Source organism: Bos indicus, chromosome 15 (genome assembly GCF_029378745.1).
Source record: "Bos indicus isolate NIAB-ARS_2022 breed Sahiwal x Tharparkar chromosome 15, NIAB-ARS_B.indTharparkar_mat_pri_1.0, whole genome shotgun sequence".
NCBI classification, from domain to species: domain Eukaryota; kingdom Metazoa; phylum Chordata; class Mammalia; order Artiodactyla; family Bovidae; genus Bos; species Bos indicus.
This window is the reverse complement of record NC_091774.1, coordinates 81,056,404-81,071,276: the sequence shown is the minus strand read 5'-3', so window position 1 is coordinate 81,071,276 and position 14,873 is coordinate 81,056,404. Positions and strand designations below refer to the sequence as shown.

The 14,873-nt window shown below is 55.9% G+C and overlaps 1 protein-coding gene across 1 annotated transcript; it reads left to right on the top strand.

The window, feature by feature from the left end:
- Positions 1-8,698: 8,698 nt before the first annotated feature.
- APLNR (apelin receptor) lies at positions 8,699-12,340 on the top strand. The gene has a single exon (XM_019975655.2). It carries the CDS (start codon positions 8,966-8,968, stop codon positions 10,163-10,165), a length of 1,200 nt encoding a protein of 399 aa, XP_019831214.2. The 5' UTR covers positions 8,699-8,965; the 3' UTR covers positions 10,166-12,340.
- Positions 12,341-14,873: the final 2,533 nt, after the last annotated feature.

Genomic DNA, 14,873 nt, shown 5'->3' with positions numbered 1-14,873 from the left:
GAGCGGCATGGAGTCACCAGAGCCAGCACGTCGAGGTGTGAAATCCAAGCCCAGCGGGCAGAGAGGGTGACCTCCTTCAGGGGCGGTGGGGTTTTATGAAACGCTGATGCTGGGCCCGGAGACTTCCTCTTCCCCTTTACTGGCCTCGCAGGGCCCCTGACCTCAGCTTGGGAATCAAAGGCTTCAGTGCCTTTTAGGAGTCTTTTCTCTTCGAAGTAATGGGAAACTTGCTCCCCATCCAGGTGGTCTTCAGGAAAGCCCTGAGTGCCTCTGAAGGTATAGAGATGGTGCTCCTTCTGGCTGCAGCCCAATCATCCCTGCGTATTTATTAGTGATCCGTTAAGTCTAGGGTGGACTGCAAGAAGATCCAACCAGTCCGTCCTAAAGGAAATCCGTCCTGAATATTCACTGGAAGGACTGAGGCTGAAGCTGAACTTCCAATACTTTAGCCACCTAATGCGAAGAGCTGACTCACTGGAAAAGACCCTGAGGCTGGGTCTTTTCAGGAAATTAGGGAAAGACTGAGGGCAGGAAGAAAAGGGGGCGATAGAGGCTGAGATGGTTGGATGGCATCACCGGCTCAATGGACATGAATTTGAGCAAACTCAGGGAGACAGTGAAGGACAGGGAAGCCTGGAGTGCTGAAGTCCATGGGGTCACAAAGAGTCAGACATGACTTAGTGACTGAACAAGTGTGGGGTTCTGTGCTTAGTAATGGGGGCAAGTGGGTAGTGATGGGTAAGGAGCTGAGAGAGGCGGGTGTGGAGATAAGGAGAGGCTTCCAGATTCCTCTTACTCACAGTCTAACAAACAGCCCATTAGATGGAGTTTGGTTCCATGACAGGGAAGACGACACTGCCCATCCCCGACTTCTCCACCCAGAGAGTCAGTTTGCTTCCGTCTTTTGACTTTTTTTTTTTAACAGGAAATCCATTTCTCCAATCACCTCTGGGAGTCACTGCCACAATCCCCAGAGTCGCAGAAAGCTAGTTCCTACTGGCTCAGCATCCTCATGGACTGACAGGGAAACTGAGGCTCAGAGAGGGGAAGAGCCTTGTCTAGGGGCACACAGCAAGCCAGTCATTCAGGTTTCGGCTCGAGCGTTGGTGACTCCTAGGAGGGCCCCAGGTTTCGGTGGTCTGCCTTGTCAAAAACCGGCCCCTTTCCTTGTGTTTCCTCTGTTATCGTCCATAACTTGCTGAGTTCGTTGCATTTACTGACGGCTTATTTATTTTGCCTGTTTCCTGCCTCTAGAAGGTATGTTCAGGGGATCGGGGGTTTGGTCTGAATTGTTCACACTATAGTAGCTGCTCAATAAGTATTTGCTTATTGAGTGAATGAATCTGTGATCGAGATGAAACTGATCATCTTAGAATATGAAGGGGCTCATGTTTGTCGGCCCCCAGGCCAGTGGGTTTTCCTGCATTTGCTATCCTGAGATCCCAGGACATCCAAGAGTCCCGGCATCCGGCCTGGGGCTTTGAAGGAACACCAAATGGCCAGGGGGGCAGACAGGGCCCCTGAGGATGGGGGTCTGCTTCAGTGACCAGAGGCAGCTGGCCATTTGCTGTGGTCAGATAAGCCGAGACGGGCACCCCGCCCGCTCCCCCGCCCCACCCGCCGCTGCTCAGAGGCCATGTCCAGCTGTGAGGGGCGCAGCTGGTGCCTGAGGGAAGGGGGCAAAGGGCCCCCGGCCCCGGGTGGGTCCCGACGCTGGAGTGCAAAGCAGAGCTGTGGTGCCAGGGGGCTGCTGCGGGCGGTGGGGAGGAGCGAGAGCCTGCGGGGCAGGGAGGCAGGCGTCCACCCTGAGGTCCTGGCCTGGGGCCGGGCCGGGCGAAGCTCCGCTTTGCCCTCGTCCCAGCTCTCAGAGAGAGGTGCCCCTTCCTGTCCTCACAGAGCCCTCAGCCCAACACACATGTGTACCCCAGGCACACCCAGCTCCTGTCTGCTCACAGCCGCCCCGTGTGAGCCTGCCCGCTGGCGAGTGTACACGGCCACACACGGCCACACACAACTACACACAATCACACACAACCACACACAGCCACACACGGTCACACACGGCCACACACAACCACACAGGGACACACACAGCCACACACAACCACACCAAACCACACATGACCACACACGGCCACACATGGCCACACACATTCACACACAGCCACACACAAACACACACGGCCACACACAAATACACACAAATACACAGGGACACACACGGCCACACACAACCACACACGGCCACACACGGCCACACACAATCACACACAGCCACACACAAACACACACGGCCACACACAAATACACAGGGACACACACGGCCACACACAACCACACACGGCAACACACGGCCACACACAATCACACACAGCCACACACAAACACACACGGCCATACACAACCACACAGGGACACACACGGCCATATACAATCACACACAATCACACACAGCCACACACAAACACACATGGCCACACACAACCACACATGGCCACACACAATCACACACAGCCACACACAAACACACACGGCCACACACAACCACACACGGCCACACACAATCACACACAACCACACACAACCACACAGGGACACACACGGCCACACACAATCACACACGACCACACACGGCCACACACAATCACACACAACCACACACAACCACACAGGGACACACACGGCCACACACAATCACACACGACCACACACGGCCACACACAACCACACACAACCACACACAACCACACACAGCCACACACAACCACACACAACCACACACAGCCACACACAACCACACACGGTCACACACAGCCACACACAACCACACATGGCCACACATGGACACACACAATCACACACAGCCACACACAATCACACACAGCCACACATGGCCACACACAATCACACAGGGACACACACGGCCACACACAACTACACACGGCCACACACGGCCACACACAACCACACACGGCCACACACAACCACACACAACCACACACAGCCACACACAGCCAGACACAACCACACACAGTCACACACAGCCACACACGGCCACACATGGACACACACAGCCACACATAATCACACATGGCCACACACAATCACACACAGCCACACATGGCCACACATGGCCACACACAATCACACAGGGACACACACGGCCACACACAACCACACACGGCCACACACAATCACACACAACCACACACGGCCACACACAACCACACACGCCACACACGGCCACACACAGCCACACACAGCCCGGGCCGAGCCAGTCTCTGCTTTCTGGGCCTGGGACCACAACCCAGGGTGGGGAGGGTGAGGGCAGTAGACTCCCTGACTCAGAAACCCCCCACCCCCAGCGGTCTGGGCGCTCCTCAAAGGAACCCGCAGCAGGTCCTGGGCGCCGGGCTGCCAGGCTCATCACAATACCCTGGAGAAATCACCCAGGAGAGGGAGAAGGCCCCCGGGAAACCCGCCTGGCCTCTCCAGGGCCGGCCAGCCCAGGGGGACACGGGCCAAGGCTCCGGCCTTACTGCTGATCTGCCAGATGGCTCAGGGTGGATGCTTCTGGTCGACTCAGCAAAAAGGTCCCCTCGGTAGTTCAGCAGAGCCGCCCTGAGGTGACGGCCCCATCTTTCCCTGAGCACATGTTCCCTCGGCTCTAACTCAGCAGACACAGCAGTGCCAAGCTGAAGGGGACAGAAACGAAAAGCAGGTTCTGCCCAGGCACGCTCTGCCTGGGGAGGGCTGACTTCTTTTTCTTTCTTTTTTTTCTTAAAGCACTTTTTATTATATTAAAAAAAACCTTTTATTTTGTATTAAGGTATAAGTGATTAACTCTGTTATGATAGTTTCAGGGGGATGGGGAAGGGGCTCGTCCATGCATATACGCATATCCACTCTCCCCCAAACTCTCCTCCCATCCAGGCTGCCACACGACATGGAGCAGAGTTCCCTGTGCTGTACAGCAGGTCTGGTTGATTATCCTCTAAACACAGTGGAGTGTACACGTTATCCCAAACTCCCTAACTATTCCTTCCCCCGTGGCGACCATAAGTTCGTTCTGGAGAGGGCTGACTTCTGAGCCCTCGGTGCGCATAAGGTCATTCTCCCGTGACTGGTCCTGTTGACCCAGCGTTCATCCTCTACACTTGGGTGGCCAGGCGCCTTGGGTGTCAGCCTCGGAGAGGAGTTGGGCTGGCTGCTCCGTGCAGGCTGCCATCTTTGGGGCGCTCAGACCATCTGGTTCCAGCTGGTTCTTGGCCGGGGCAGGGGTGGGGAATGGGGGGCAGATCTTATCAGCATTCCACCCCCTCTGGCCCCAGTCGATAGCCCCCTCCCGGGCCTAGCTCCCTAGTGCCTCCCATTTCAGTGAGTCTGGTTCCTCTGGTGAGATTAACTGTTTCTCTGAGTCAGAGAGCCTGGAAGCCAGAGGATTAAAGATATGGATGAGTATCCTCTCCTGCAGGGTCTCAAGCTCCCGTCTGCCTCGGGATTCAAGTGGGAGCAGCCATGAACAGCTGGCTGATTTGGGGACACTCCGAGCTCACTCGCTCCCCTCTTGTGTTCCTAACTGCAAAGAGCACATCTTTCTGAGAGAAACAGAGAAGCTCTGGATTCACTGGTAGTCTTGATTTTGGCCTTTATCCTGGAAGGTCCTGGGTGGTCATTTTTATTCACAACAGGGCCATCTCTTGTGACCTGACCTGAACTGGTCCCTACAGAGCCCTTAGGTCCCTTTTGACCGGTCAAGGTCATCATTGATGAAGTCTTTTGTTCAGTCGCTCAGTCGTGTTCCACTCTTTGCGGCCCCATGGACTGCAGCACGCCAGGCCTCCCTGTCCATCACCAACTCCTGGAGTTCACTCAAACTCATGTCCATTGAGTCGGTGATGCCATCCAACCATCTCATCCTCTGTCGTCCCCTTCTCCTCCCGCCTTCAGGCTTTCCCAGCATCAGGGTCTTTTCAAATAACATGGCTGAAAGTTAACCATTTTCATCCAAGCTTGCAGTCAGGTTATGATGACAGCCATTATGCCACTTGTACATTCTTCTTCTTCTTTTAAATGGCTTTCTTCTTATTAGTTTTTGCTCATTCAGTCCCTGTAACTTTATTTATTTATTACTCTCCATTATCTTTTTGTTATCTTTTTTTCCTGGTTGGTAAACAGCAAAGGAACTCAGCCATACATATACATGTATCCCTCCTCTCCCAGACTCTCCTCCCATCCAGACTGCCACATAACACTGAGCAGAGTCCCCTGTGCTGTAGGGTAAGACCTTGTTGATTATTTAAATATCGCAGTGAAACGAGGTGTGCCTGTCCTTTTCTTTTTTCATCTTTTGGCTGAGCCGCACAGCATGTAGGATCTTAGTTCTCTGACTGGGGATCAAACCCCTACCCCCTGTGTTGGCAGCTCGGGGTCTTAACCACTGGGCCACCAGGGAAGTCCTCCTGTACCATCTTTGCTAGACAAATGTGCCGGAGCAAGCAGACCCCAGGCAATTCCTACTCTGTGTCTTGTGAGATCAAGGAGGCTCCAGATGGATCCTCTTGGATGCCCGGACCTCCACGTTGCAGATGGCAACCCTTCCAGAGGCTGGTCTTGCTAACTTTCCACCTGGCGTCTGACCAGGGGGATCCTCTGTGGGGAAGGCAGGTGGCAGGGCAGTTTTACATGCACTGTCTGTTGCCTGGCAGGGGTCTCATACACAGTTCAATCAAGGGTTGGGACGATCTCGAAGCTATTTGTCAATCTATTTTTAATTTCACCAAAGAGAGGTTGTTTTGAAGTCAATCTCGGATACCCTGGTACCATCCTATCTTTTTATGATGCTCAACAGAGGACAGCTGCCTCAATATAAAGAGCTGGAGGGACTTCCCTGCCGGGCCAGTGGTTAAGACTCTGTGCTCCCAGTGCAGGGAACATGGGTTCGATCCCTATTGGGGAACTAAGATCCTGCATGCTGCCTGGCGTGGCCAGAAAGTGTTTGATTAAAAAACAAACAAACAAAAAGTTGGAGTTCTTCCTCTGGGAATGTAGTGGTTTAGTTCATGGACTTGGTTCAAAATCTGATTTGACCTTGGCCAAATCACGTCACATCCCTGTACCTCAGGGTCCTTATCTGTAAACTGAAATGAATAAAGGTATCTACTTTCGAGAGGGATTCTGCCAATTGAAAGAGATAAGGAAGACATAAAATAGGAAATGCTTCAAGGAATGCCTAGCACGTGGTAAGTAAGTGCTTCATGAGAAAGACCAACAGGCTCTCCTTGGCGCGTTGCCTTTAGGGAAAGGCCGTCCAAGATCGCCTTATTCCTTCTCTCTCCTTTCCTGCCTCTCCCCACGGCACCCCGAGGCTCTGACCATGCCTGTTTTCATTTCCCTGTCTTTGCATTTTATGTTTCTTCTTCCTGACCTGTCCTTCCTGTTTTTCTGCTTCCTTCTATTCCCGGTAAGTTCCCACTCGAAGGGCACCGCGTGGGGCCTGGGAACATGTTTTAGTTATCCTGCCGAATCATTTTTATAAGTGGAGTCCCCCAAATTTACAAACATGAGAATTTCCCATTACATTTAGAATCTGGAATTAGGTTGAAAAAAACAGACGTCAAGCTAGGTTCCCCATTGCTGGGTGGTAACCAGACACTGGGCGTTGGAGAGGCCTCCTTTCGATGGAGTGGTAGAGTGGATTCTCGTTTTTCATTGTCTCACCTTTCTTGTTTTGTTGACACATTTCATTTGGCGTTGCGGTATAGCCGATTAACGATGCTGTGACAGTTTCAGGCGCTCAGCCACCTGACTCAGTCACCCATGTACATGTATCCATTCTGCCCCAAACTCCTCTCCTACCCAGACTGCCACGTAACGTTGAGCAGAGTTCCCTGGGCTCTACGGCAGGTCTTTGCCGGTTATCCAGTTTAAAAAATTTTATTTATTTGTCTGCATCTCAGTTGCTACACACGGGTTTCTCTCTAGCTGTGGCTCGCAGGCTCCAGAGCGTGCAGATTCAGTGGTTCTAACACATGGGCTTAGGCGCCCTGTGGCCTGTGGGATCTCAGCTACCTGGCCAGGGATTGAACCTAAGTCTCCTGCTTTGGAAAGTGGATTCTTAACCACTGGACCACCAGGGAAATCCCTGGTTATCCATTTAAGATACAGCAGCATGTGCACGTCAATCTCCAACTCCCCAACTATTTCTTGCCCCTACTCTTCCCCCCTGGAAACCTTGGGCTCCTTCTCTTAAGTCTGCGAGTCTGTCTCTTTTCTGTAAATAAGTTCGCTTGTGTGATGGAGTTTTGCCACAGTCTCTACCCCTCCCTATTGTCTCAAACTTATTGTTTTCCCCATACACATTTTTAGCCTGGCCCTTGTGAGTATTTGAGTTTGAGGGTCCCTCGTTGAAGACCTCTAGAGAAGATTTTCGGACCAACTCTTGCTTGAGATGACGGATTCTAACTTTGTAAGCCTTGTGCTTTGAATGTGGCCAAGACTCTTCTCCTGATTTTGCTCCCTCTCACGCTTGCCCAACGTAGATGGCAATTTTTAACCCTATCTTGTTCACGGCTCCCTCCTTCCTGCCCAGAGGTCCTAGAGAGGCAAATGGACAGGCCAAGGTCATTTTCTATGGGATGCTGCCCATGGCATGGACTGTCTCTTTTTCCATCTCCTCCTTCAGTTTTAACTTCCTGATCCCCACAAGGTCTTATAGAAACTTCCTGGTCCATGCAGAGCAGGAAGAACTCAAGGACCAAAATGTATCTGTGTTCTCACTGCATAGTAATTCAAACAGCCACTCTTCCATATATGGACTCCCCTTTTCCTTCATCCATCCGCTTACTCATTCACTCAACCACCATTTAGTGACCACCTACTACACGCCAGGCACTGCTTCATGCTAGGAGCAGAGGAAAAGCAAAGGGACAAAACCAAGGGAAAATTTATCCTGTGTCTTTGGGCAAGACCTTTACCTTGTTCAGCCTCAGTTTTCCCATAGACCTGATGGCTGGATTAGACATCCTTCAGCCTAAGAAACAGGGTTTCTTTCTGCTGTGACCCTGCCCCCGCATCCTCTGATGCTTCCCGTGCTCTCTGAAAACTGTAGTCCGCTCACAGCTGATGGATCCTACAGATATCTCTCTGTCACTGGGTCTGTGGAGCACAAACACCCTCCTGGAGAGGCTCAAGGCTGAGGTGTTAAAGAGAATGATGGGCAGGGGAGGGTAGGGGAAGTCTGGTCTGGGTGGGGGCTGGGAGGGCAGGAGGGGAGCGGGGGAAGATGGACCTGAGGGGCTAGACTGGCCTGCCAGGTGGGCCTGCCAGATGCTCGGACCATCCTGCGAAATCTCACACCCTCCTGCCCCCTACCCTCCCAGCTCCAGCTCAGGCTGCCTTTCAACCTGCATAATTTGCCCCATTTAGAGGGGCTGGGAGGGGGTGAGAACGGGGGAGGGGGGGTTGGGAGCAGAGGCCTGATGAGAGGTTCTGCAAAAACCCGGAGGAATCCAGAGAGAGAGTGAGACAGAGAGAGACAGAGGCTGGGTCAGGCGCAGAGCAGGCTGCAAACCACAGATAACATCCTGCCCAGCACGGCAGGGGTCAATTTGGTCCACTTGCCCAGTGACAAGAAAAGAAAAAAAAAAAAAAGTGGGCTGTAACTTCAGGATGCTAAGCCTCACAAGTGAGGGGCTGGTCTGGAGGTGGGAGGAGGGAGGAACAGCCAAGGAGGAGACAGAGGCTCAGGAGGGCGCGAGGAAGTGTCTGAGAAGAGGCTGGGGCCGCTGGAGGGACGCCTGCAGGAGCCAGGCCTCCTCCTCCCGGGTCCTGGGAGCCGCCGCCGCCGCTGGACACCTCCAGCCCTGCCTGCTTGCCTCCCCAAGGCTGCCAGCCAGAGCTCAGGGTGCTTGGCTGAGCCCCGTACCCCCGGGGGGACCCCCAGCTGACCTCTGTGCACCCCAGCATGGAAGAAGGTGGCGAGTACGACGGATACTATGGGGCGGACAACCAGTCTGAGTGTGAGTACGAGGACTGGCAGTCCTCCGGCGCCCTCATCCCCGCCATCTACATGGTGGTCTTTGTCCTGGGCACGGCGGGCAACGGGCTGGTGCTCTGGACCATCTTCCGTAGCGGCCGCGACCGGCGGCGGGCGGCCGACGTCTTCATCGCCAGCCTGGCGGTGGCTGACCTCACCTTCGTGGTGACCCTGCCGCTCTGGGCCACCTACACCTATCGGGACTACGACTGGCCCTTCGGGGCCTTCGCCTGCAAGCTCAGCAGCTATCTCATCTTCGTCAACATGTACGCCAGCGTCTTCTGCCTCACCGGCCTCAGCCTGGACCGCTACCTGGCCATCGTGAGGCCGGTGGCCAACGCCCGGCTGCGGCCGCGGGTCGGCGGCGCCGTGGCCACGGCCGGCCTGTGGGCGCTGGCCGGCCTGCTCGCCCTGCCCGTGCTGGTCTTCCGCGCCACCAGCACCGTGCTGCAGGCGGAGAATGCCACCAAGGTGCAGTGCTACATGGACTACTCGCTGGTGGCCGGCCCCGACGCCGAGTGGGCCTGGGAGGTGGGCCTGGGCGTCTCGTCCACCGCGCTGGGCTTCGCGGGGCCCTTCGCGGTCATGCTGACCTGCTACTTCTGCATCGGCCGCACGGTGGCCGGCCACTTCGGCAAGGAGCGCGCGCGGGGCCTGCGCAAGCGCCGGCGGCTGCTGGCCATCATCGCCGTGCTGGTGCTGACCTTCGCGCTCTGCTGGCTGCCCTACCACCTGGTCAAGACCCTCTACGTGCTGGGCAGCCTGCTGCGCTGGCCCTGCGCCTTCGACCTCTTCCTCATGAACGTCTTCCCCTACTGCACGTGCGTCAGCTACGTCAACAGCTGCCTCAACCCCTTCCTCTACGCCTTCTTCGACCCCCGCTTCCGCCAGGCCTGCGCCTCGGTGCTCTGCTGGGGCCGACGGGGCTGCGGAGGAGCCTGGCGCGCGGGCGGCGGCGGCGGCGGCGGCGGCCGGGGCGGTGGCGGCGGGGACAAGTCAGCCAGCTCCTCCTCCTCGGCGTCGTCGGGGCACAGCCAGGGCCCCGGGCCCGGCGGCGCGGGGAAGGGCGGGGAGCCGATGCCGGAGAAGTCCATCCCCTACAGCCAGGAGACCCTCCTGGTGGACTAGGGCCGGGGTCCCCCGCCCGGGGCCCCTTGCTCTCTGAAGGGCGGGGAGCTGGCGAGGGGGCGGGGGCCCCCTTCTCTGGTGCACTTGACTCCTCTCCCTGCTCCCCGCATCGGTCTTGTCCTCCTTCCCCCCTGGGAAGTGCTTCTTCAGAGGTTTGTGGGTCTGGAGGGTAAGAGAGGGAAGCCCGCAGCCCCGAACTCCGCCGCTCAGTCTCCTTGAGACTGACCTTGCATGTCTCTGAAATGCTCCCAGCCTCAGTGTCTCTCCGTGCGGATAAGACGGAGGAACTGAACTGATGTGCGTCCAGGCTCCATCAACGTTCATTTCCCCCCAGCCCTTTTCCTGGATCTCCAGCTCCCCTTACCGGTTCCTTTTAGTTTTTACCCCCTTTTCCTCCTTCTGTTCCCCTCCTCGCCCCCACCAAGTGCAATTTCTCCTCTGAATCCTTACCTCTTGGCTCCCACATCCTCCCCCATGGCTCATCCTCCTTCTCCCTCAGTCTCTCTCTCTTTTTACTTCCTTGTTCTGAAGGGCCCCTAAGGGTTAAGGCGTCTGAAGCTCGCAGACACTGCCCGGTTCAAGCTCTTTGTCCCTGAGGCCCCGGGGAGGGGAGGGAATGGACCTGGCTGAGATGGGCTGGGTGTCACAAAGTTGCAGCTCCTGGCTCTGCAGCTGTGAGCTCCAGAGCTTCACTCCAACTTGGATTGGTTCGCAGGTGTTTCAGGCCCTGGAGGTTGAGCGATGCGTGAAGGGGGCGTCCCTTCTTGCAGCCCACCAGCTAGACACGCTTTCTACACGTGTCCTTAGCCCCTTTCCTTCATCCTCTCTTTTCCGCAGGAACTGGAAGGCAGTGGGGTTGGTGTAGCAATAGGCTCCTTGGTTTCATGATATGAGCGGGGAGTTGGGAAAGGAAAAGGAGAAAGAGGGGGCGTCTGCGTTTGGTCTAAGGGCTGCTCGGGCCCCCTCCCCAAATCCTCATCTCTCCAACCTCCTCCAGACCTGCGATCGGCCGACCTTTCCCTGTCTCTCCATCCGACATCCCCAGGACATTCTTCTTGGGCGCTGGCCTGAGTGGGTGCCAAGGATCCCTTTGATGGGGGGGGGGGTGGGGAACACCTGCTTTGTGTGTGTGCATGTGTGTAGACAAGGATGGGTGAAACCTGAAGAGCTGGGCGCCCAGGTCACTTGGATGAACACCCCTGCTCTGCACATCTCTGCTCTTCACACAATATCCTTGAGGGAAGAAGGGACATAGGAGGCAATTTAGAATGAGTCCACCCCCACTGGTTTGGGGGGCTCTGACGGCTGGTCCGCACGTTAAGAGAGAAGTGTGAGTGTGCACCCAGGCTCCCTGTAGGGAATCCCTCCTCAAGGCAGCTGGCGTGCAACGCTCAAAGAAGTCCTGGACCCTGGGTCCCTCTGCCGCAGTCCCTGGTTCTAAGAGGGAGATGGGAGAGAGCTTCAGAGGTTCCCTTGACTCCTTTCCCACGCCTGCCAACCTGTTTTGAATTTATAAGCATTTTCTTCATCACCCTTTGTTTTGTCAGGGTCTGTGGCCCTCTTCCTGGTGGGGGTGGGGGGCGGTGCCTGGGGTGGAAAGCACTGGCTGGGTTTTTCCTGACCTCCCCATCAGGATGGGAGCCCCGTGGCTTCTCCTGCTGGGCTGGGGGGCTAGGAACGGGCACTGGGGCAGACATGACCGCCGCACCGCCGGAGGATGGACATGCTGGTGGGGCTTTGTGCACCCAGGGTGCGCCCTGTGTATTCCGGGTTTTGTTCTTAGAGGACACGGAACATGAAGGACAAGACAGGAGCCGCGGGGGCAGGAAGAAGCCAGCCTGATGTCAGTGGATGTGCTGACCTTGGCTGGGATGGAGCCAGCTCCAGAGGCAGAGCGCGGGCTGGACAGAAGGGTCTCGGCTCACTCCTTCCATCTCAAGCCAGGGTCTTCACAGACTCACGTTCTCAGCCCAGGGCTGTCCCCAGAGCATCCAGGCGAGGCTGGAGGAAGCTTCCAGAAGGGAGGAGGGGCTCCTCTGAGGCCCCATCAGTGGTCTTGGACAGACGGTGGAGGAGGCAGCCGCTGATCCGCTCGCCCCTTCTTTGGAATGTCTGTGCTATTTTTTGACCTTGTTAGTCACTGTGGTTCATGAAAAATAAATCTTTCCATGTGTGTGTGTGTGTGTGTAGCTACTGTGTCTGAAGCTTTTTCTCACACGGCTGCCTTGGAATGAGGAAAGAACCCCCAGGTTGCAACTGTTATGCTGGGAGGTGGGCTGAGTAGGCTGAGGGGAGCCGTGGGAGGAAAGGGGGCAGAAAGGGGTCGAATGGGAAACTGGGGGCACGGGGTGAGGTCAGGGAAGACCAAGAAAACAGAGAGGTGGGCAGCAGCTGAGCTTCTGGGCCTGGGAAGCGTGGAGCATGTGGGTACATGTGCTGGAGTCCAGAGCACAGGCCTGGGGGACATGCCAACCCTCCTTTCCACAGGGTGGACTGCAGTCCATCCATTCAGCTGTCCCCTGTATTCATTTACTGTCGCTACTGACTCACTCGTTCATCCATAGTCACATGAGCATTCATTCAGTCTGGACCAGAAGTTCAAAGGCCTGTCCTCCACGCAGAGTCAACCTGTCCAGTTCTGTAAATACCCGTTTCGGAGGGTCACCCCAGACCGACGGAGTCAGAAGCTCCTGGAATCATCCCAGGTGGTCACGGCGACGAAAAGCCCCTCAGATGGTTTCTGAGGGTGGTCAGGTTTGGGAAATTGTGTGACAGAATTGGGAAAGTGTGACAGATTCTGCCACACTAGGGGACACAAAGCTAGAGAGAGGCAGGGGGAAGCGGGCTCTGGGCGGCCACTGATCTGAGAGGAAGGAGCAGAAGTGATCCCCGGGGGACGTATCTCACCCAGAGGGGGTCACTGCCTTGCACAAAGACCTCTGGTACTAATACTGTCAGCGTGACCCTTAAGCACGCACCACAGCAGCCCGAGAGGAGCGCTTCCCCTCCGTTCCCTCCTGGGGCCCTCTGCCAGCCGCCTCCCTTTGCTGATGACAGAGTGAAGACGCCCAAAGTCAAATGAGGCAGGGCCAGGGGGCTGGGGTGGACGTGAGATCTCATCCTAAGGCATCTGAGAGTCCTGGGGAGCCCTTGATGAAGGGGGCTGGGGCTGGGAGGGCAATGGAGGGAAATGCATGAGAGACAGAGAGAGAGGGAGAGACAGAGAGACAGAGAGATACACAGAGACAGAGACAGAGAGAGGGAGACAGAGAGAGACAGAGACAGAGAGAGAGGGAGACACAAAGAGAGATACAGAGAGACAGAGACAGAGAGAAAGGGAGAGAGATACAGAAAGACAGAGACAGAGAGACAGAGACACACAGAGAGAGACAGAGAGAGACAGAGACACAGAGAGAGGGAGAGAGACACAAAGAGAGAGACAGAGACAGAGAGAAAGGGAGAGAGAGAGATACAGAGAGAGAGACAGAGGGAGACAAAGAGAGGGAGACAGAGAGAGAGAGAAAGGGAGAGAGACAGAGAGAGAGACAAAGAGAGTACAGAGAGACAGAGAGAGATAGAGACAGAGAGAAAGGGGGAGAGAGATACAGAGAGAGATAGAGAGATACAGAGAGAGACAGAGACAGAGAAAAGGGAGAGAGAGATACAGAGAGATACAGAGAGAGAGAGACAGAGAGAGGGAGACAGAGCGGGGGGAGATACAGAGACACAGAGAGACAGAGTTGAAGAGAGACAGAGGGAGAGAGATGAGACAGAGGGAGACAGAGGGAGAGACAGAGGGAGAGACAGAGAGTGAGTGGGGAAAGAGCAGAGACGGAGGGAGGGGCAGCCGGGAGCAGAGCTGGGGGCCGGGAGGGGGCTGGAGGAGGGTCTGTGCTCGCCTGCCCACTTCTGAAACTCACCAGGGGAACCCAGAGGCACTGGCGGTGTTTGCTTATTGTTCTGCAGATGCTGTCACAGAACCTTACCCTCTCTCGGGGAGACTGGAGATGAGCTTTCCAGAGTGACAAGGTGGTAGAGCTCGTGGTGGTTTTGTGTGTTCACACGTTTCTTCGCCTGTTCGCTCAGGCATCTGCTTACCCCACGAGTCCTTATTTATTACCGATGCCCAGGCAGCGGGCTGGGCACGGGGTCAGACGGAGAACAGGCCGTCGGGGCTCCCGGCGGTGCAGACAGACCGCTAGATGAGCAGTTAGAGCGGAGTTCTGAGAGGGGGAGTGTGCAAAGTGTTCTGCGGGGCTGGTGGGGACAGTGAGTGACGGACTGGAGACAGTCCATGCCAGAGGACTTCAGAGAGCAGAGGCTGGGTGGTGAGTGGGGAGCCTTCTCTATGCAGAGGAAAACTCAGAGATAAGAGGTAGGAGAGAGTGCAGCCCATGCCCCCAGCAACCAGAAAGGTGCCCACCCCCACCCCAGCTCTGGCAGGTGAGCCAGAGACAGAGAAAAACTTGCCCAGATCTCTGTGTGGGTCTGAGGAGCAGACTGGGGGCTGGGACTATGACCCAGGTCTCTAGACCACTTTGCACGGTCAGAGATTTCTCTGCTTTTGGTAACTGAGCTGCCTTCTTCTGAGAGGTCTGCTGGGTCTCCTACACAGGGGCTGGGAGTGCTGGGCCCTCCAACTCTGGGCTTGTTGGAGAAAGAGGCTGAGAAGGGGTTGCTGGATCCCTGGGAAAGGCCAGCCCTAGAA

Coding starts and splice junctions, on each gene's coding strand:
- APLNR (XM_019975655.2), top strand. CDS start 8,966: ATGGAAGAAGGTGGCGAGTACGACGGATACTATGGGGCGGACAACCAG.